We start from the raw sequence: 21,355 nt of genomic DNA, 5'->3' as shown, positions 1-21,355 counted from the left end.
CTTGGAGGTTGGGAGGTTGAGAGTTATAGTTCACACATACAGGGATTACTCTGAACCCAACTGATGTTCAATCTCGACTAAACCTGAAACGCATACATGACATGACCAACTTTGAATACTAGCAGAATTTGAGGGGAGTTGTAGCTCACCCACATCAATTGCATTTTCTAATGGGGGCATTCATAAAAAACAAAAGCAAAGACTGACTTTTTCTAATACACAGCATTTCAAATTACCTAATCTGACTGTTGCCAGGTGCCTAAGATATAGTATATAATAAAAGTGAGTGTATAGACAACGATGTATGTTTGTGGCCAATTTCCTATTGACTCCCACTTTCAGAGACCACTGTGAGCCCCACTGACAACAGATCTGAGCCAAACTTGGCACACAAACCCCCAATTGACCAAAAGAAAATACTGGAGAGGTTTGGGGGACTGACACACTAGGGTGAGAGTTGTAGTTCACTCTGAACTCAGAGATCATTTTGATTCCCACCGATGGTGGATCTCAACCAAACCTGACACACAGAAGCCCCATGACCAACAGACCAACAGATAATGCTAAATGATGGAAGTTGTAGTCCACCCTGCCCCCAGAGAGCACTATGAACTCCATCGATGACGGATCTGGAGCAAACCTCGCACATAGAACCTCCAGGACCAACAGAAATAATGGAGAGGTTTGAGTGGACTGATTCACCATGAGACAAATCGTAGTTCACCCTACATCCAGAGAGGATTGACCCTGGATTTTTGTAGTTATAGTTCACCCACTATCAAAGAGTACTGTGAACCCAACCGACGATGGATCTGGATAAAACATAAGCATACACAACATAACCAACTTTGAGTACGGGTGGGGTTTGTTGGGCGGGGGGGGGGGGGGGGTTGACCCACGATGTTGTGAATTGTAGTTCACCACTTTATTAGAGATGTGCAAAATTCCAGACATCATTTCAGATTTTGGAAATTTTCTGAGATTAAAAGATATGAACTGCCAAAATACAAAGTGGGAATGGACCTTTCCGAAGCATTTACAAATCAAAACACAAGCTTCCAAATGTTTTGGATAAATTTAGAGAATTTGTTGATTCTGACTTTTTTCCCCCCAATGTAACATATTACTCTGCCACCCCAGGGGCAGGGATGGGCTGGTGTGATTCACAAGGACAGCCAAATGCAGTTTTTTTTCCTTGTCAGCCAATCAGAAGAAGAAAGCTGATCACACGGCTTTATACTAAGTTTGGTCTATATAGCCACACTTAGTGCTTCCATTTTCTGTGGTGGGTGGTGTGGTATTTGGAGAGAAAACGAACGTGTCCTTAGCTGTGTTCAGTTACTCTGCCTGTTTGCTTCTTAAAACTTATAGGAGCGCTACTACTAGCTTGCTTAGCTTTTTGATAATTTTTATTTATGTCTCTTCATTGACATCTATCTTCCTCTGTTGAAATTATCTATGCATTTGGGTATGCATTTGTGGGCGGCACTCCCACTCTCTCCAAATCAATCAATCAATAATACCGTTATTACAGGAAGTAGCTGGCTGCACTGCTTCCTTGAGAATCATCCCTCCTACAAATCATACTTTATTATGCTGTGCAGCCAGCATAGTTGTTTCTTGGAATGATCAATATGCAGACCTACTACTCCTTTTCACCACGAAGTCTTCCTCTGTGTTTTTGTTTTGAACCATTTCTAATGATTTAATCAGAGACTGAGAGAGTGACTTGCTCAAGTTGCTTAATTTAAAAAAAAACCTATAAAAATTAGTGTGGTGACCGGAGCATTATTAAACTTGGCAGGAATTATGCCATGCTCATGTTGTCTCATCATGCATCTGAGGCTGACAGAGTGTGACTCGCCCAAGGTGCTTAAATTGGAAAAAAAACCTTAAAATTAGTGGTAAAGTGAATGTTTCTGAAACTTTGCAGGAGTGATGCCGTCCTCATGCTCTGTTGCTGTGGAGAAATTCAAGGGAATACCTCTTATGGATTTTTAAAAGATATTTTATTTGTAAAAAGTTTTAAAAATTATTTAAACTCAGTAGATGACTAAAACATTCTGAAACTTTGCAGGACTGATGCCGTACTCATATTTTGTCTCTGTGCAGAAATTCAAGGGTGTACCTCCTTTGTTTTTTTAAAAAGATTTTATTCGTAGGATCTTTATACATTTCCAAAAAAATCAGATGACCAAAACATTCTGAAATTTGGAAGACTAAAATTGAAATGGGGAAGATATTGTTTTCAAATATAAAGTGAATCATCTGCCCCACTAGTAAGTTCTGAGGTACTGCACCACTCAAAAAAAACCCTTTTTGATGACAGAAAACATCCTGATGCAGCAAGCATTTGATAGATTAACAATGACTTCTTTGCATTCTTCCATCTCCAGAAAATTAGGCACAAACCATATGAAGAAGCAACAATGGGATTAAACCAAACTTAAGGAGCTTCATGTCCTTTCTCCTTATATTTCCAGAAGGATCAAGCAATGGGCCATTATACCTAAGAAGAAGGAAAAGGAAGTAAGAAACACAAGACTTGTTTTCTGCTGTCTTGAAACTAGGACTCAGAGCAATGGGTTCAAATTACAGGAAAGAGACTTCACCTGAACATTAGGAAGAACTTCATGACTGTGCAAGCTGTTCAGCAGTGGAACTCTCTGCCTCAGAGTGTGATGGAAGCTCCTTCCTTGATTTAAACAGAGGCTGGATGGCCATCTGTTGGGGATACTTTGATTGTGCTTTCCTGCACAATGGCCCATGTGGTCTCTTCCAACTCTATTATTCTATGATTCTTTAATTCCAGTTGGTCTACTTTACTCAGGTCTCATAAAGAATTTAGGTCAATATGTCAAACTCACACTAATGGGGTCAGGGTGGGGATACCCTAATATATTCTATGTCTCAAAAATGTCTGCAAGAAAAGAAGCAGTCATTTTTTTCTGTGTCTAGGACTTGGGAGATTGGTTATATTTTGTGAATCTGGTACTGCATGTGTCCTTGCTTTTCTGCCTCAAGGTGCTCAATGTTTATATTACTGATCATTGCTAGAAATCTCAGGTGCCTCCCCCTCTGCAAGGACTGAATGCACTTTCTCCTTCAAGGGGCAGGAGGCTTCACACAAAGCAGAAGTTCAGTACCTTTTGGAGTGCCTCAGTGTATGTGCACAGCAGAAATAATGGCTTCAGAAGTTCAGGCAATGTCTCAAGTTATCTCCCTGCTACAAATCCAGGGTTCTTCTCTTGTGCAACTGGAGCTGGCAATACCTTTATGGTTCAAATATGCACATCTTTTTCCCTCTTCAGTGGGAAGTCCCCAGAGTCTGAGAAGTAACAAAATTCTATCAGGCAAAGGAATTATAATTAGCATGAAGATAGATAGAAGACATCGAAGGTGTCTTTTGGAACAGCAAGGCATAACGACTGAGCCAGGTTATTTACTAGAGCTGAAAAGACACAGCCACCACTCAGAGGAAAATTATTAGAAATCCTTGTTTCCATTTATTTGTTTTATAAGCATCTCTATGCACATAATAAACAGGAGTGGCGATAATGGACAACCTTGCCTGGTACCACGTCTTATTCTGATTCTTTGTGTTTTCTCCCCATTGATTATTAACTGTGCATATTGATCTTTGTATATAGTTCTTATTGTTTTTATATATTGGTCTCCCATATCATGTGCTTGCAGAGCTTCCATCATAAAATCCCAGCTTAAGCTGTCGAATGCTTTTTCTATGTCTAAAAAGAGTATCGCTAATTTCCTGCTATTCTTTCATTTTTTTTCTCTCTCCTGCTTTAATAATTGTTAATGATATCCATGAGAAAGTTGAATTCTCATTTATAATTTTCATTATAAGCACAACAAATGTTGAAGCTGAACACATGTTGCTACACTAGGGGTTTCTGAATATTTGTTGTCTGGTTGAAAACTGGAAAAGGTTTCTTTACATATAATGATTGTACTGTAGTTGAAATATCTGTCCTTGATAGTCATCAATCAATATCTCTTTTACACAGGTAGTACAGATATTTCTCTTTTTTTCACCTGCCAACCCTGATTTGGGAATTTTTTTGCTTCAAACAAAAAAAAGAAACTCACTGTTCTGGGGAAAGGCTGACATTTACCCATCTCCAGGGTTGACCAGAATCTTTCCGGAGACCAATCCAGTGATCGGGAGGGCGCTTGTAGCGTAAAAGGAACTCCTTAAGGAAGGAAGGAAGCACAGATTAGCAACTCCACTTAGACTGAGAACTTATTTGAGAAATAGTCAAAACAAAAATAAAACTGTTGGACAAGACATTGACCCATAGCCCCATAGGTTTGAACATGTGATGCTTGTGGTATGGTAGTCCATCTCCAGCCCCAGACTTCTCATAATCTTCTTCATATAGTTTCAAAAAAGGTTGGGCTGAGAAACTAAGTAAATCTAACAGAATTCCAAACCCTTCATTTTGCTGTAAAATAAAGCTGTGAAATCCACTGTACCTTCAAGTTTGCTGCCTCTGCTTTGTTTATTCCGTTTGATGTCAAGACATTTTTATACTTTTCACTCTTGGAAAAGAACCCAAAGCAGACTACAATACTCTATACCAAGAGCACAATAAATCTGATTGATACAATAATTTTAATGCTATAGTATATATTAGTTGTGCCCGGCCACGCGTTGCTGTGGTGAAGTCTGGTGGTATGGGAAATAAAGTATTGAGGAATTGGTGGTAGTTAAGGTAAAGGGTAAACGGTTTCCCCTGACATTAAGTCCAGTCGTGTCTGACTCTGGGGGTTAGTGCTCATCTCCATTTCTAAGCCGAAGAGCCGGCGTTGTCTGTAGACTCCTCCAAGGTTATGTGGGATGACTGCATGGAGCAGCGTTACCTTCCCGCCGGAGCAGTACCTATTGATGCACTCACATTTGCATGTTTTTGAACTTCTGGGTTGGCAGAAGCTGGAGCTAACAGTGGGGGCTCTCTCCACTCCCCCAATTCAAACCTGTGGCCTTTCACTCCAGAAGTTCAGCAGGTCAGCACTTTAACACGCTGTGCCATCAGGGGATATTATTTCCTAAAGGTTGTGAATATACAATATTTCTGATTGGTTTTTTTTGTCTGTTGGAGGCAAGTATGAATGCTGCAATTAGGGGAAATGATTAGGATTTAATGGCCTTGCAGCTTTAAAGCCTGGCTGTGTCCTCCCTGAGTGAATTTTTTGTTGGGAGGTGTTAGCTGGCCCTGATTGTTTCCTGTCTGGAATTCCCTTGTTTTCAGAGTGGTGTTGTTTGCGATATTTTATGTGCTTCTACTGTCTGTGGCCCTCAGAAAACAGAGGATTTGCCAGACTTTGGTGATGGGAATACTTTGTTGGGAGGTTTAGCTGGCCCTGATTGTTTCCTGTGTGGAATTCCCCTGTTTTCAGAGTGTTGTTCTTTATTTAGTGTTCTGATTTTAGAGCTTGTATTGTTCTGTTTTATTATACCATATTAATTTTTATATATTCTGATATTAGTGTTTTTGAATACTTGGAGCTAGATTGTATTCATTTTCACGGTTGACAACAAAACAATAATAATAATAATAATAATAATAATAGTAATGATAGTAATAATAATGACTTTGGTAATACACAGTGCTTCACTCCCTTCTCAGCTTCCTTTCTGGAAGAATCCTTTCTTGGGAGGTGTTAGCTGGCCCTGATTGTTTCCTTTGTGGAATTTCCAGTTTCCCTGCTTTCAGTGTTGTTCTTTATTTACTGTCCTGGTTTTAGAAATTATATTGTTCAGCATTATTCTATCCCAGTAATTATTTCATATTAAAGTAGAATCTCACTTATCCAACATTCGCTTATACAATGTTCTGGATTATCCAACGCAGTCTGCCTTTTCATAATCAATGTTTTTGTAGTCAGTGTTTTAAATTCATTGTGATATTTTAGTGGTAAATTTGTAAATACAGCACAGTAGAGTCTCACTTATTCAACATAAACGGGCCGGCAGAATGTTGGATAAGCAAATATGTTGGATAATAAGGAGGCATTAAGGAAAAGCCTATTAAACATCAAATTAGGTTATGATTTTACAAATGAAGCACCAAAACATCATGTTAGACAACAAATTTGGCAGAAAAAGTAGTTCAATACGCAGTAATGCTATGTAGTAATTACTCTATTTGTGAATTTGGCCCCAAAATATCACGATATATTGAAAACATTGACTACAAAAATGCGTTGGATAATCCAGAACGTTGGATAAGCGAGTGTTGGATAAGTGAGACTCTACTGTAATTACTACATAGCATTACTGCGCATGGAACTACTTTTTCTGTCAAATTTGTTGTATAATATGATGTTTGATGCTTAATTTGTATAGCGATTACCTAATTTGATGTTTAATCGGCTTTTCCTGAATCCCTTCTTATTATCCAACATATTCACTTATCCTGCCAGCCTGTTTATGTTGGATAAGTGAGACTCTACTGTATATTGATAATCTTATATTATCTGCTTAGAACTGGATTATATGAGGCCCCTTCTTCACAGCTGTATAAAATGCACACTGAAGTGGATTATATGGTAGTGTGGAGTCAAGATAATCCAGTGCAAAGCAGATAATATACGATTATAAATGGGTTATATAGCTGTGTGGAAGGGCCTTGAGTCTACACTGCCATATAATCCAGTGCAAATTAGATAATCTGTGGAAGAAGCCTAAGTGAGGCCTAGATCTGCCTGTCCCCTAACTGAACCCTGGCTGTCCCTTTGCTGAGTCGGTTGCTAGGAGACAAAGTGGGCAGAGATTAGCCCTCTAAACTGGCAGCAATTGGATAAAAACAATTATTGCTCTCCCTCTAATTAGGACTTCATTTTTCTTTTCTTTTTGTTGTATCAACCTAGAGGCGTGGATGATGGATTGTGTTGTCAAATTTCGAGGTTGGGAGGCCTGTAGTTTTGTTGTTTTGTGGGTCGCCGTGATGCCATTACTCATTTATATATATATAGATAACTATAGTGATATATAACTCTATAACTCCTTTCCACCTACTGCTAAGGAGACTGTCCAGATTCTGAGTCAGTGCTTGGCAGCTGTGACAATCTAGAAGAGGACGAACAAATTGAAATTGAATCCAGACAAGACAAAGGTATTCCTGGTCAGCTGCAAGGTCAAAGAGGGTATAGGATTACGGCCTGTGCTGGACGCGGTTACACTCCCCGAAGGCACAAGTTCACAGCTTAGGAGTTCTCCTGAATTCAAAGTGCAGGCTTTAGCCTATAAAACCCTAAACGATTCTGGCCCAACTTGCCTGTCCGAACATACCTCCCTCTATGAACCAGTTAGAGTGTTAAGATCTGCTGGGGAGGCCTTGCTCTTGATCCCACCCCCCTTGTAAGTACAACTGGTGGGGACAAGAGACAGGGCCTTCTCAGTGGTGGCCCCTCAACTATGGAGCTCCCTCCTCCTTTCCTGGTGTTCAGGAAAAAGCTAAATACCTGGATCTGGAACCAAGTGTTCAGTGAGTAGTGTAATATGGAGTTCAACTTAAACGCAGCGCCATGAATAACGATTAGGAGACTAGGCATTATGCTTTAATCTGTATGAATTGTATTTATATGTTTTATTGGTTTAATTGTTCAATGTGTTGTATTGTTTATTTGTATTCATAATGTGGCATTGAATTCTGCCATAACTGTAAGTCGCTCTGAATCCCCTTCGGGGTGAGAAGAGTGGGGTAGAAATATAGTAAATAAATAAATAGTAAAAATGCAAATGCCATAGAATTCAATGAAAGACCTCTGAGAACTATGCATCTGAATTTTGACACCTACCATTTCTTCTTGGGAGTCAACCACAGCCAAGGAGGCATTGTGGGAGGAACAGTATTTGCTGCCAAAGGTCCAGTTTCCTTCAGTCTCTGAAAAGTAGTAGCATTTCCTCTGATACCCAATCCAGCCCTTTGGACAGGGAACAACAAGGGCAGCAGGGGGGAGAACTGGGCATGTTTCATTTCTTTTCTCTGATGATAAAAAGAATGTAAGAAACCAGAGTGTTAACAATATTGGCCAAACCGTAGCTCTTAGAACATTAGTAGCAAAAAGGTTAAGCACAGCATAAAGTAATTAATCAAATGAAGAAACATTCTAGACCACTCAGAAATATGTTAAGAATCTGCAAAATTTTGAAATAAACTGACTGATTATAAAGTATAATTTGACCAGTGCAGTTCTTCACTCACCTGCATATAAAACGGAATATAAACAAACATTAAGAAGAAGAAGAGAAACGTTGATCATGCCTAAATAAAAATGTGTTCTGTAATTAGTCCATTTTCTTCTTTCACTCTTGTAGTACCTCCTGTAGTTTCTCCTAAAAAAACCTTGAAAGAAATTAAAAGACAGGGTGAGATTGTACCCAAAGTTCTGTGTAGGAACACAAGATAAAACATCAATAAACAAGAGGAGCTTAAGAAAGATACATTCTTCTTCATGAGGATCAGCAACTTTTTTCTTTCGTCTAGCTTTCTTCCTTTATCTTTAAATGTCTATTGATCCTCTCTTTCCAAAAATGCTCACTCAGGTGCTTTTTGAAAGTAAACAACCAAGGTGCCAGTCCAACAGCTCCCTCCATTTATTCTCTGGTCCTAACACATTTGCATTGTTGGGAGCTGCTGATATCTTAACCTTTAACCCACAACCATGTCTGCAGAGTGACTGAAGCAACTTTGCTTCTTGAAGGCCATCTAAGTTATTTTCTAGCATTCTCTTTCATCCAGGGCCATCAGTTCTAACATAAAGTAAGAATGAAGGTCCCCCAACAGGTAAACTTTTACAAGAGATACCTCTAGTGAAGATAGTAATAATAATTTTATACTCCACCACCATCTCCCCAAAGGGACTCGGAGCAGCTTACATGTGGGACCAGGCCCGGAGCAAACAATAAAATTTACCAACTAAGATGCAATTAAAACATAACATATAATAATCTGAATAAACAATTAAAAATGGCAGGGTATAAAAAAGATGTCCATGAACTATGTGCTCTTAAGCCACATTCATGGAAGGGGCGCACTGCTAAAATGCCGTCCCCAACTGAGATTTCTACAGGATGAATACAAATATTTAATGTCAGTGGTGAGAGATTTCTGCCCCATAGCCTTTCATAGACCCAATGCCTCCTCCCCAACTGTGATTTCTACCCAATTAATATAGCTACAAAGATTCCTGCCTCACAGCCACCCACAGATCTAAACACTCAGAAGGTATTATGAAGGATTGTAGAGGGGATTCCCTTCCCAGGCCTGCATCTTATAGGAGACAGAACTTGGGAGATGCGTGATGTTTGTGGATAATGGTAGCAGGGAAACTAACCCCACACAAGCTGGATTTGGTGAATGGCAGGACATTCCCTACTTAAGCAATGTTATAGAGATTCCCTCCCCAGGGAGATCAGGCTGGTACCCTCACTATCCATCTTTAGAAAGGGCCTTAAAACATGGTTATTTTGATGTGTATTCAAATAAATAGTCCCGGTTAGTTATTAGTGGCCACAACTACTGCACTTTATCACACCCCACTCTTATTGATTGAACTCTGTAATGAGATCCTTAATTCACTTTTGTAGAGTCTGCTGAATTTTATCTTACAGTTTGTATATTTTGTTCAGACTCTAATGTTCTAATGTTTTATGTCGATATTTTATGCTGGTTTGTATGATTATACTATTTTACCTGTTTTACATTGGTTTAATTATGCTGTATTTTATTGTATTTTGGAACTGGGCTTGTCCCCATGTGAGCCGCCCCGAGTCCCCTCTGGGGAGATGGGAGTGGGATATAAAAATAAAGTTATTATATATTATTATAGGAAGTAGACTGTCAAAATATGTAATGTGTTTATGGGTGTAATATGTAATATTTTTATCAGACTAATTAATGAGGCATTCAAATAATACAACTGCACAGTTTTGATTCCCCCTTTAACTGCTATGGCAACATCCTATGAAATTATGTTTTGTAGTTTAGGGAGGAGAATTTAGAATTCTGAGCAGGGAGCTTTAGTGCCTCACGAAACTAAAAATCCCAAGATTCCATAAGATACAGTCATGGCAAATAATACTGCTAAAATTGCATGAAGTTAGTTGTCTCTTCATTTATATCATGCACTTAAATGAGAGAAGAGCTTGAAGTCTTGGAGCCAAAGAGTTATATATTACTAGCTTTGCCTGGCCACGCATTGCTGTGGCTTATGGGAATCCTTTGTTGGCCAGGTGGAATAGCAGTGAATAGCCTTGCAGTCTCAAAGCCTGGCCGTTTTCTGGAGTAGCTGGAGTTTTTTGTTGTATGAACGTAGAGGCATGGATGAGGGGTTGTGCTGCCAAGTTTAGTGTTTCTGGGATATGTAGTTTTGTTGTTTTGTCCTAGGCCGAAATTTCATTACCCTTTTATATATATAGATTTCTCAGGGACTGAACAATATACATACATACAATGAGTAAATTAATTGCTTCCTATGCAGGAAGCAGGGAAGCTCATCTATTTCAGATGTAGGCTAACAGGTTTTACACCCAATTTGGACTAGTAGTAAATTCACAGTTTTTCTGCAGATAAAGTACTGTCTTACTACAATTCACCTTCTTCAAAATGTACTTTACTACTACATTCATAGCTCCATTCTGTTCTTTAGTTGGATTCATAAACATTTTTTTCTTTTCTTATCACAACTCACCATTTTTACAATCTGATGAGTATTTTTTGTCCAAAAATATTTTGCCTGCTCTGTTCACTTCTTCATTTGGTTTCACAAAAACATATTTCTTGCTTGCTTCTATTATGCAGGATTCAGCCATTTTCTCTTGAAGATATACAGATTTTAATTGCCTATATTAAACTGTATTTTCCTAGAGATTTTATTCACGTAATATGAACAGAGAAAACACACTTCAAGTACCATTTAATCATGCACTTTACTTTGTGCCTTTGCTCAGCCAAACTAGGTTGATTGTCTTCCCATGTGGTCCTGTATAAAATGATACTTTTGTCTGCTTTTCTGGACAGTGTAATAGCTTCAGAGGCTGAAGTGACAGCTCCTGTTTTGTGAAGCTGTTCTTCCCTTAAGTTCTGCCTTCAACATTCAACTGTAGAGGAAAAACACACAGAAAAAAACAATGCTCTTTCATTGTTTTATTTCACATGCAATCTCAAAATGTTGTTCTATCTATAATGCCTTTTGCCAGACTATTTTGGCTATGCTTCTACAGCTAGGTAACAAATGTGGCACAGTGGGCAAGCAACAGCCTTTCCCAAAGTGTTTTTTTTTTCTAAATGTTGGACAATAATTCCCATTCAACAAAGATATCATCAGGTCCTCCCACTGAGGCTTCTTCCACACTGCCCTATATCCCAGGATCTGATCCCAAATTTTCTGTTCATCCCAGATTATCTGGCATTGGAGACTCATATAATCTAGTTTTTATCAGATAATCTGGGATCAGATCCTGGGATATAGGGCAGTGTAGAAGGTGCCTGAGACTTCATCTGCACTGTCATAAAAACCCAGATTATCTCCTTTGGATTCTATGGCAGTGTAGACTCATGTAACCCAGTGTAGGTCCAACCTGAAAAGACAGAAATATTTACCTAGTTCGCTAGATATTATCTCCTTCAAAGAGAAATTCACAGTGGTTTAACGCTTTTTGAAATGAACACATATAAACTAAACACACAGATGGAAATAGGTAGAAAGAAGGCTAACGGACATATAAAACTACAATTCCCGTGGTTCCATAGCATTGAACCATGACAGCTAAGGTGATGTTAAACAGCATTAACTTTACACTGTAGATGCACTCTACAATTGTTCATAATTTAATGGCAGGTTCAAGATGCAGATTAATGCCCCAGTGCTCCCCGGCATGGCCAAGGAAAATGAAGAGGTGACTCTGTTCTTTGGAGGGAAACAATGTTATCTTTTTAAGTTGTTTATATTTATGGAAGAGGTTGCTATTTCACACAAATATAAATGCAAATATTAAAATGGTCTTTCTCTGGGGGAAGGAGCCGTGACCTTGGCCTGCACCCTGCAGAAGCCAAGAGATAAAATACAACCAATCTGAACTTTTCAAGGGGAAATGATGGAAGTGAAAGGCAGTTTTCCAAAGCGTGAGAGTGAAATAAAAAAACTCTGGGATGAGTGGGAAAAAATGCTAGAAACAAGAATGGCCAAAATAAAAAGGACGAATGCAAAAGCAATAAGGAGAAATTTGTCAATTATAGGCAGATCGCTCTGGCTGGATCTACACTGCCATACAATCCAGTTTCTGAATCCATATTATCTGCTTTGAACTGGATTATAGACATCTACACTGCTATATAATCCAGTATAAAGCAAATAATATGGATTCAGAATCTGGATTGTATGGCAGTGTAAATGGGACCTAATTCTGCTGTTCCTTTCAAGAGTTACAGATGCATCTCTTGCTCTACGATGACTAAAATTGGCCTGAATCTGCAGGCAAACCCAGTCTACTTCTACTTCCTTCATTAAACAGGAGATGCTGAACTAATCTTTTATGACCTTATCACACAGGGCAATTAAAACATCCTTGTGAAGATGCCCTTTGTAGTTTAAGATCCAGTAGGGTGGGAGAAAAGGGATCTTGCGAGAAAACCTAGATGTGGAAGCCAGGTGGAAGTACCCCTGCTGCAGCAAGGAGGTCAAAGTTAATTTAGGTTTTGTAGGTGTGGCTGGGCCATAACCTCATTTTATGAGGAAATGGCACCTGTGAAGTTCAAGGCACCCAAGGATCATATATAAAATTACTACAGGAGGTCAAAATGGCTTTGTCCTGCTAAATCCTGCTTTGGTAATTTGTCTGCTGGAATGACCCAAGTCTTTCAGAAGACCCAGGTCTTTCCAGGTGCAAGGGCTGTGTAGATGGGACTCGGGATCACACCAAACGATTTCCAGTGCCCATCTATTTTTATTTATTTACCACATTTGTACTCCGCCCTTCTCACCCCAAAGGGGACTCAAGGTGGCCTTACGACAGGCAGCTATTCGATGCCATACACATATATGTCCACAAAATAAACAAATACAATTAAAATCCAAGCAGTTAAAGCATCAATTGTTTAAAACATCAATTAAAATCACACAATTCAAAATCATAACCCAGGGCTGCCCCATTCAGATATCTGTCTTGGGTTACTTCACCTCCTGGAGCTCAAGAAACTCGAGACAGCCCCCACTCCTTCTCAAAAAACCCCTTAAAAAGCCTTTAAAAATAAAATAACTTACCCAGCCACCATCAGACTGCTGATGGAGCTCTCCTGACGCATCATTCTTATTCCTATTTTATTTTTAAAGGTTTTTTAAAGGGGTTTTGGGAGGTTCTGGGAGGGCATTTGGATACCAACCCCCCCCAAAAAAGCAAGCTCTTCTGGGGGGTGGATTGTAACTCGGGAACAATTGCATTTAACAAACACGTTTACTCCCAGGTTAAAGGGCTGCCTGGAACCGCCCTCACTCTCAGGCTTTTCTCATAATGAAAGATCAATGTTTTAGTGGCTACAAACAACTTTAGCCTCAACTCTTATGGCAGTAGCTCCAGGATTTTTGCATCCAAACCTAACATCACATCACCTCAAACTTTGAGACAGGGGAAGTTGAAAGGGCAAGGAAGTCTCAAGTTCCCTTTCCAGAACTGAAAGGAAAGTCATATTGTTATCAAAATGCTCTGTCCTACCTTTCCATACGTAAATAGGTGCAGAACTGCAAAAATAAATGACTGAATCAGAAAGAATCACACATCCACATCAGATCTTTTGCTCAAAAGACTCACATATACTGCTCAGGCAAATGGTCCTGAGAGGGATTGAGAAGAGTATTGAGCACATACAGGCTTTATATATCTTCTGCCAACAAGACTTTTCACAATGCACCTGGCATGTGCCGTCCGCCAGACAATAAAAAAAACTATAAAGCTGAAACGTGCCGTCCTTTATCCGGGCGAACTGCAAATCCCTATAAGCTGTCCTAAAATATTGAACGACTGAGTCTGGAGAACTTCAAAAAAGGATGTTTATTCATACAAGGTTGTAAACCTGGCACAGATCTTAAAGTTGCAGAAAATGAAACAAATTTCCATAGGTTTTAGTTGCAGAATTATCCCTGGTTCCAGAAGGCAAAGGTGATTATAAAACCACTATACCCTAATCACGCTGTCTATATTAGAAGGAGAAACTCTTTCCTTCCCTATCTTTACAGCAAAGATTAGTTCTAGAAGCGATGGAATAACCCTGCTCCTCTAACTAGATTTCCTATTCCAGATCAGTATAATTCAATACTTATCTAATTTGGATAGGCTTAGATTGGCCTGGTTTTGAGGATGATTTGTCCCAGTTAGCCTTGCACAGCTCCAGCACGTTGGAAGACTATAGCCAGAATGAAACTCTAAAATGGAGACTAGACCCTGGTAAAAAGGGCGGTCCTAAGATGTTGTACTCTTTGACCAATCATTGCAAAGAAAACTGCAGCCAGCTCTTGCAGACTTCAAGCCACCTTTCCTGGGCTTTTGCAGCCAGAGGCTGAAACAAAATGCAAAGGAGGGAAAACAAACAAACGACCAATAAGTAAGGCAAACCATCGTCCTGGGGGACGGAACACTCCCCGCTTAAATTCCCAGGATGTGGGAATTTACCACTCAAAAACATACAAACACCTTTGCACATATGACAATACAAACACTAGAACTTTAAACATCTCCAATAAGCAACACGAGGTCACTAATTGGTCTGTCCAAAATGGACACTTTGTCTCTGTTGCAAGTCTTTAATTGAACTTTCCTGACCTTACCATCCGGGCAAGGAAAGGTCTTTAATACAATGCCCATGGGCCATGCATGGCGGGGCAAGTCTTTGTCCTTTAACAACACAACGTTGTTAACCTCAATGTTGTCCTGTGGGCTTTGCCAGATTCTTCTAGCTTGAAGCTGGCTTAAGTACTCAGCTTTCCACCTTTTCCAAAAGTGGTTGGCCAAGGACTGCACCTGTTTCCACAGGGCACGGTGAGTTCCGTCCGGAACTGGCAACATGATGTCCTTCCATCCTGGCACCTTTTGTGTCAAAATAAGTGCAGGAGTCAGTGGTTGTAAGTTCTCAGGGTCACTGGTAAGGGGAACCAGCGGCCGGTTGTTGATAATTGCGGTAACTTCCGCCATAAGTGTCACCAAAACATCATGCGTCAATGACCTATGACTCAAAAGCATGGCATTAAGGATTTTGCGACTAATACCAATCATCCTCTCCCAAACACCACCCATGTGGGAGGCGTGAGGAACATTGAAAGTCCACATAATTTGTTCAGTATTCGTAAAGTTCTGAACCTTTGGGTCTCTCCCAAACCTAGACACACAATTGAGTTCTTTGGTCGCACCTACAAAATTGGTGCCACAGTCCGACCGAATTGACTTAATTGGCCCTCTGAGGGCTATGAACCTTTTTAATGCGTTTAAAAATGATGAAGTGTCCATCCCTTCTATGACTTCTATATGGACAGCTCGTATTACTAAACAAGTAAACAAAACTGCCCACCTCTTGTTATTTACAACACCACCCCTGGTTTTCCTACTGACAACCTCCCAAGGACCAAACACATCGATTCCCACATGGGAAAAGGGTGGGTCTGTCAAAGTCCTATCCTGAGGTAGTTCTGCCATCAACTGACTTTGACAGTTTCGCCTAAGGCGCCTGCATTTAACACATTTGAAAATACAACTGTTGACCAACCTTTTGGCATTAACTACCCACAGACCTTCATTTCTAAGGGCTGCCTCAGTTAGAGTTCTACCCTGATGATGGATCCTTTCATGGTGATGCCGAACGAGCAGCAATGCAGTGTGACTATTAGGGGGTATGATGATGGGGTTTTTTATGCACGCCTTGAGTTTAGCTTTGGCTAACCTTCCTCCAACTCTCAAAATACCCTCCTTGTCTAGAAATGGGTTTAACTCATTTAGAAGACTTTGATTAGGGATGTTGAGCCCTTGCTCTAGCCTAGCTATTTCCTGCTTGAAAGCAGATCTCTGTACTGACTTGAATATGATGCTCTTAGCCTTTATCATATCCTGGACCTGTAAAGGCTCACTATCTTTGCAAGCTAAACGATGTATAAGCCTAGCAACTGCTCTAAGAAGACTGTGCCACTCCGAAAAACATTCAAAACGGTGTGGTTCCAGGCAAGATCTTTGGCCCATCTTGATTTCTGTGGTCATCTTGCAAACTTTCACCTCTGGAACGGACTCGGGCAATTCTGTATTATCGGTGGGAGAAAAGGCTGATGGAAAATTGACTTCGGTCAAGCATCTGGGGCCTGTCAGCCAACTTGAACTTAACACTCGTTGAGCTGAAGCTCCTCTGGAAGCGATGTCAGCTGGGTTGTCGCTGGTGGCGACATGGTGCCACTGGCTAGGCGTAGAACTGGATAGAATGTTGTTGATTCTATTAGCCACATACACCTTAAATTTCTTGGTCATGTTGTTAATGTAACCAAGCACAATTGTACTGTCTGTGTGAAAATAAACATTATTAAGAGAAATGCCTTGGCATGTGGCACTGGCATCGAATACAATTCGGACCTTGTTAGGCTTTTGGGGATGCGTGACTTTATGGAAAGGCAGGAACCAGTTTTCTTCATTGACCTCACTTTGATCAGAGACCTCGGCGTAGTTACTTTGGAACATGTCTTCCATAAAGCCAACGATTTGCTCCTTTACCTTGGGGTCTTTCTGCATCTTCTTCTTCAGTGACCAGAGTCTATTTTCTGCCACATGCCTGTTGTTTGGCAAAGTGGGTTTTTCTGCTTTAAAAGGCAGAGGGGCTATCCAATTTCCCTCGGGACTCCGGGAAACTTGAGAGTTCATGATCTCTAAAAACCTCTGTTCATCTTTGGAAAGCGCTGTAGTTTCATCCCTTTCGGAGACTTCAAAGATGGAAGAATACTCTGGTGTTATCCCCTGACAATAGACCGAGATATGACTCAAACAGCTATGCATTAGTGTGGGGCGACTGCCTTGAAGCACGTGCGCTTGACGAGTGCCCACCGACGATGGAGGGTGCATCCTATTTATGCACACTGGGCCTGTAACTGTCCAGCCTAGTGGTAGCAGCTGAGCAATGGGCGCCCCTGGAGGTCCCTTAACTTGGTCGTTCACATAGAACAAGTTCGGACAGTCCGCACCAAGCAGAAGGGCAATGTCCACATCTGGACGGAAAGCAGGTAAGGCGTTCTTCAGCTTTCGCAAGTGAGGATGGGCTTCCACGACTTCTCTGGTGACAATCTGCCTTTTGTTCCGGGGAATAGAGTTACACTCAATGAGGTCTGGTAACTCGAACAGTCTCTTCTGGTCACAAGAGGAGACAACAAAGCTATGCGACCCTGCAACTTCTTCTTCCCTACACAGGTGGACATGGTGTAGTCGACCGTCTGGGTTTTTATGTCAAACAGTTGGAAAAACTCTGGAGTCGCCAGGGAGGCGTCGCTTTGTGAATCCAAAGCCACGTAAAGTCTCTTTTTAAGCCAAGGTCTTCTGGCTGGATATACATCTGCTAGGCAGATGGGATGGCAGACTCTGAACTGGTGCACGTCAGAGCATAGTTCAGTACAGGCGACCGATGGAGCATCCTCCTGCATCCGTGACGCGGTCTGCATGTTGGTGGCTTCAGTAGATGACCCTTCTTTGGAAGACGTGTCCCCTTTGGCGCGGGAGACAGCGTCAGAGTTGTGCATCGCGGTGCAATGCTTAAGGCTGTTACACCTTGCGCATTTGACGTCCTCTTTGCAGTTGGATGCAAAGTGAGGAGTTGCTCCACAGCACCTAAAACATATGCCCAGCTTCTGTACAATCTGTTGTCTTTCTTTATAAGGCTTCTTGCCAAATTCCCGGCAGTTGGCCAAACTGTGAGGCTTTTGGTGAATGGGGCAGAGCACCTCCTTCACCTCTGACTTGGATTCGTTGGCCCTGTGCTGAGTTTCAACAGCCTTAACACTAACCGGTCTTTTGGCCTCTCTGGATGGTTTTTTCTCCACTTTAGGTGCCTTCTCTGGCTGGGTCCCTTGGTATAAGGTGGGGAGGCCCGTCTGCGGATCATTCCTTTCTCTGGCCGCCCTGGTGATGAACTGGACCAAATGAGAAAATGGAGGGTATGCCTGGGAGTGGGCCTCCTTGTAGTTGAAGACCTCCTGTCCCCAGCGTTCTTGCAAAGTGAAGGGCAGCTTGGTCAAGATCTGCCTCTGGGACAGGTGCTGATCGAGGCACTTCAAACCGGGCAGTTCTGGATTCTCCTTGGCCAACTCTAATTCCGTAAGGAGATCGCTGAGGTCCCACAAGAGTTTGAAGTCTTTGAGTTTCAAAGCTGGGAACCTTTGGAGCTTGTCCATAAGAGATGCTTCAATCTCTGTGCTGGCCCCATACCTCTGCTGCAACCTGGCCCAGGCCTTTTCCAGGGCTTTGTCGGGATCGGCTACGTGGGCTGCGTAGATCTTCTTAACTTGTGAGGATGAGGCTGGGCCCAACCATGCAGCCAGAAGAGTCAGTTCTTCCTCAGGCAATAACTTTAAGTCTCTGATTGCTCTCTGGAAGGTGGCCTTCCAGAGAAGAAATTCCTCAGGCTTGTCCGAAAACTTTTCGACACCCTTGTCCTTAAGATCTCTTCTGGGGCTTCTGATGATGGAGACAAGCTGGGACTCTGGCGTCAAAGGGAACAATTGAGGAGTTTGCTGTTGTGGAGTGGACTCCCACTGTGCACCTTGCGTCAACCTTTGGCCTCTTGGAGGGATGACATCGACCACTGACGAATCGGTGGCTCCCTGTGCAGCTGTCTGTAAGGGCCAACTAGCACTTGGCCTTGAGGCCCTGATTGACTGACCTAGGGATTTAGCAGGAGGCACAGGTAGCTCGGGCAAGGGTGAGCTCCCCGCTATGACGCTCTGCTCTGCAGGAAACTCAAAAGTGACTTTGGGGCCCTGCTCTGGGTAAGGAGAGAAGTCTTCCTGTTCCTCATCCGAAAACTGGCTGTTTAAGCTATTAAGATGCACAAGCACCTTGGAAGAAGGGTCCTGCTTCGGCAACTGACTTACATTTTCTTCTGTGAGTGGCTCAATTAGGGCCTTGGCCAAAGTCTCAGCCCTTACCTTTTTGGCAGTAGCATCCATCCTTATTCTAAGCATTTCTATTTCACCTTGCCTTTGGGCCTGTTCCATTTGCATTTCGCTTTGTCTACGGGCCTGTTCTATTTGCATTTCGCTTTGTCTACGGGCCTGTTCTATTTGCAGTCGTTGCTCTTCTTCTTTAAAGGGAAGGGTGAGATCAGCTGCCTTAGCATCAGCCTCCGCCCCCGCTACCTTGCTCTTTAGCTCTAGACGTGCAGCCTCCTTAATGTGCAAGGCAGCTAGGGAAGAGATGGCACTCCCAGCAGCAGAAGACTTGCTAGAGTGGCTATGTTTAGATGATGCACACTCCCTTAGTTTAGATACCTGGCTAGAGCGGTTGGACTTAAGACTAAGTGCCACAGCAGGCAATTTTAAAAGATTGGTCTCATGGCTGCATAAGGAAGACTGATTTCCTTTTGGCTCAGACCTTAGATTAACAGATGGAGAACTAAATTCCAAGGCATCTAGAATTGCCCTCACCTTATTTTCTTTCTCATTAGTGTCAGCTAAGACACTCACTATTTCTAACTCTGAATCCTTGGCGTTAATGCGCTCGAGGACCTGGACTATCTTAGACACCAAACCCCTCCAAATACCGAAGGTCTCTTCAAGGTCTGTCTGTAATATGGATGGCACCCTTGTAATACCCAAGCTCTCAATTCTGTCCATTAATGTTACAATTCGCTCCCATGCCGAACCTAACCTCACATGGAGGAGCTCCTTTTCATCTATTAGATGGGCTAGCATCTTGGCTGAAGGGTGCTTTATCCTTTGGGGCCTTTCATTCCTACTTTCAGCCTCAGAAGGAGGTATACCATCTGCATCATCTTGAAATTGCATAGACATTATGTATTCTTAATAGCAAGTAAATTTACAACAAAGGCAAATGCAATATACCTGCAAGTAAATTTACAATAAAAGCAAATTCAATATATAATACAATTCACAGCACTTAACCATAGCAATATATATCACTAAGTAACTATACTTTACAAAGATTGTGACCTTTGGCGCCAAACTTTGGTAGGCAAGCTGCAAAATGCCAACTGACAGCAACTTGCCACTTGATACCTCCCTTGCCCGAGTGACGTAAACTGCCAAAATGGCGACTTCGCCAAATTTTCAAGCACCTTGTGCTCCGCGGCTCGAGGCCTGCCGCCGAAGGAGCACCGAGGCTGGCTTTGGAAAGGAGGAGAGAAGAGACGCCTCCTCCCCGCTGTGAAGGGAGGTCACCACCGCAGGACGATGAGACAGGTCACCACCGCAGGTCAATGAGGCAGGTCACCACCGCAGGATGATGAGACAGGTCACCGCCGCAGGTCAATGAGGCAGGTCACCACCGCAGGATGATGAGGCAAGTCACCACCGCCGGACCATGAGGCAGGTCACCACCGCCGGGCGACTGTCCCGGCCGAGATCCTATCCACTGTGAAGACTCAGCCAGAACTTTCTTTTGGAGTTGCCAGGCTTATCTGGGTCCCGGCCTGGTGCTTCTGGACTCACCACCTCTGTGTGAGCCCAAAGACTGCTGCTGGAGCTCCGCGGCTCGATACCTGCCACCGAAGGAGCTCGGGGTAGATTGCTGGGTTTTGCACAGCCGTGCAATTGCAGAAACAGCCGCAGCTGAAGAGCAGGATACTGCAGAGGCTGAAGGAATGGCAGCAAGCTTCACTGCAACAGACCAACAAAATCAAAGTCTCTATGGCCGTGCAGGCTAGCTCAAGCGGAAAACCGCTGATCGACCTCAAAACTGTGCCGTCCGCCAGACAATAAAAAAAAACTATAACGCTGAAACGTGCCGTCCTTTATCCGGGCGAACTGCAAATCCCTATAAGCTGTCCTAAAATATTGAACGACTGAGTCTGGAGAACTTCAAAAAAGGATGTTTATTCATACAAGGTTGTAAACCTGGCACAGATCTTAAAGTTGCAGAAAATGAAACAAATTTCCATAGGTTTTAGTTGCAGAATTATCCCTGGTTCCAGAAGGCAAAGGTGATTATAAAACCACTATACCCTAATCACGCTGTCTATATTAGAAGGAGAAACTCTTTCCTTCCCTATCTTTACAGCAAAGATTAGTTCTAGAAGCGATGGAATAACCCTGCTCCTCTAACTAGATTTCCTATTCCAGATCAGTATAATTCAATACTTATCTA

General features: G+C 42.0%; 1 protein-coding gene and 1 long non-coding RNA gene across 2 annotated transcripts; both read right to left on the bottom strand.

The window, feature by feature from the left end:
* Positions 1-1,958: 1,958 nt before the first annotated feature.
* On the bottom strand, positions 1,959-11,422 carry LOC103281626 (C-type lectin domain family 2 member B). Its single transcript, XR_010002473.1, has 6 exons — positions 10,717-11,422; positions 8,229-8,369; positions 7,822-8,009; positions 4,108-4,211; positions 3,147-3,328; positions 1,959-2,509 (listed from the first exon to the last, which is right to left on the bottom strand). It is a non-coding gene; the product is annotated as a C-type lectin domain family 2 member B (long non-coding RNA).
* A 1,948-nt stretch (positions 11,423-13,370) lies between these two features.
* Positions 13,371-17,256, bottom strand: LOC134295953 (uncharacterized). The gene is made up of 2 exons (XM_062969529.1): positions 16,763-17,256; positions 13,371-16,504 (listed from the first exon to the last, which is right to left on the bottom strand). The coding sequence occupies exons 1-2, from the start codon at positions 17,105-17,107 to the stop codon at positions 14,744-14,746; spliced, it is 2,106 nt and encodes a 701-aa protein (XP_062825599.1). The 5' UTR covers positions 17,108-17,256; the 3' UTR covers positions 13,371-14,743.
* Positions 17,257-21,355: the final 4,099 nt, after the last annotated feature.

This window comes from Anolis carolinensis, chromosome 2 (genome assembly GCF_035594765.1).
Source record: "Anolis carolinensis isolate JA03-04 chromosome 2, rAnoCar3.1.pri, whole genome shotgun sequence".
NCBI lineage: Eukaryota > Metazoa > Chordata > Lepidosauria > Squamata > Dactyloidae > Anolis > Anolis carolinensis.
This window is presented reverse-complemented; position numbering and strand designations above follow the sequence as displayed.

What these genes read in the sequence shown, in the direction of transcription:
- LOC134295953 (XM_062969529.1), bottom strand. Translation starts at nt 17,107, where the DNA reads ATGCACCCTCCATCGTCGGTGGGCACTCGTCAAGCGCACGTGCTTCAA. An exon ending in AGATGCAGAAAGACCCCAAG is followed by an intron (nt 16,505 to 16,762) that starts GTAAAGGAGCAA and finishes AAGAAATTTAAG; the next exon opens with GTGTATGTGGCTAATAGAAT.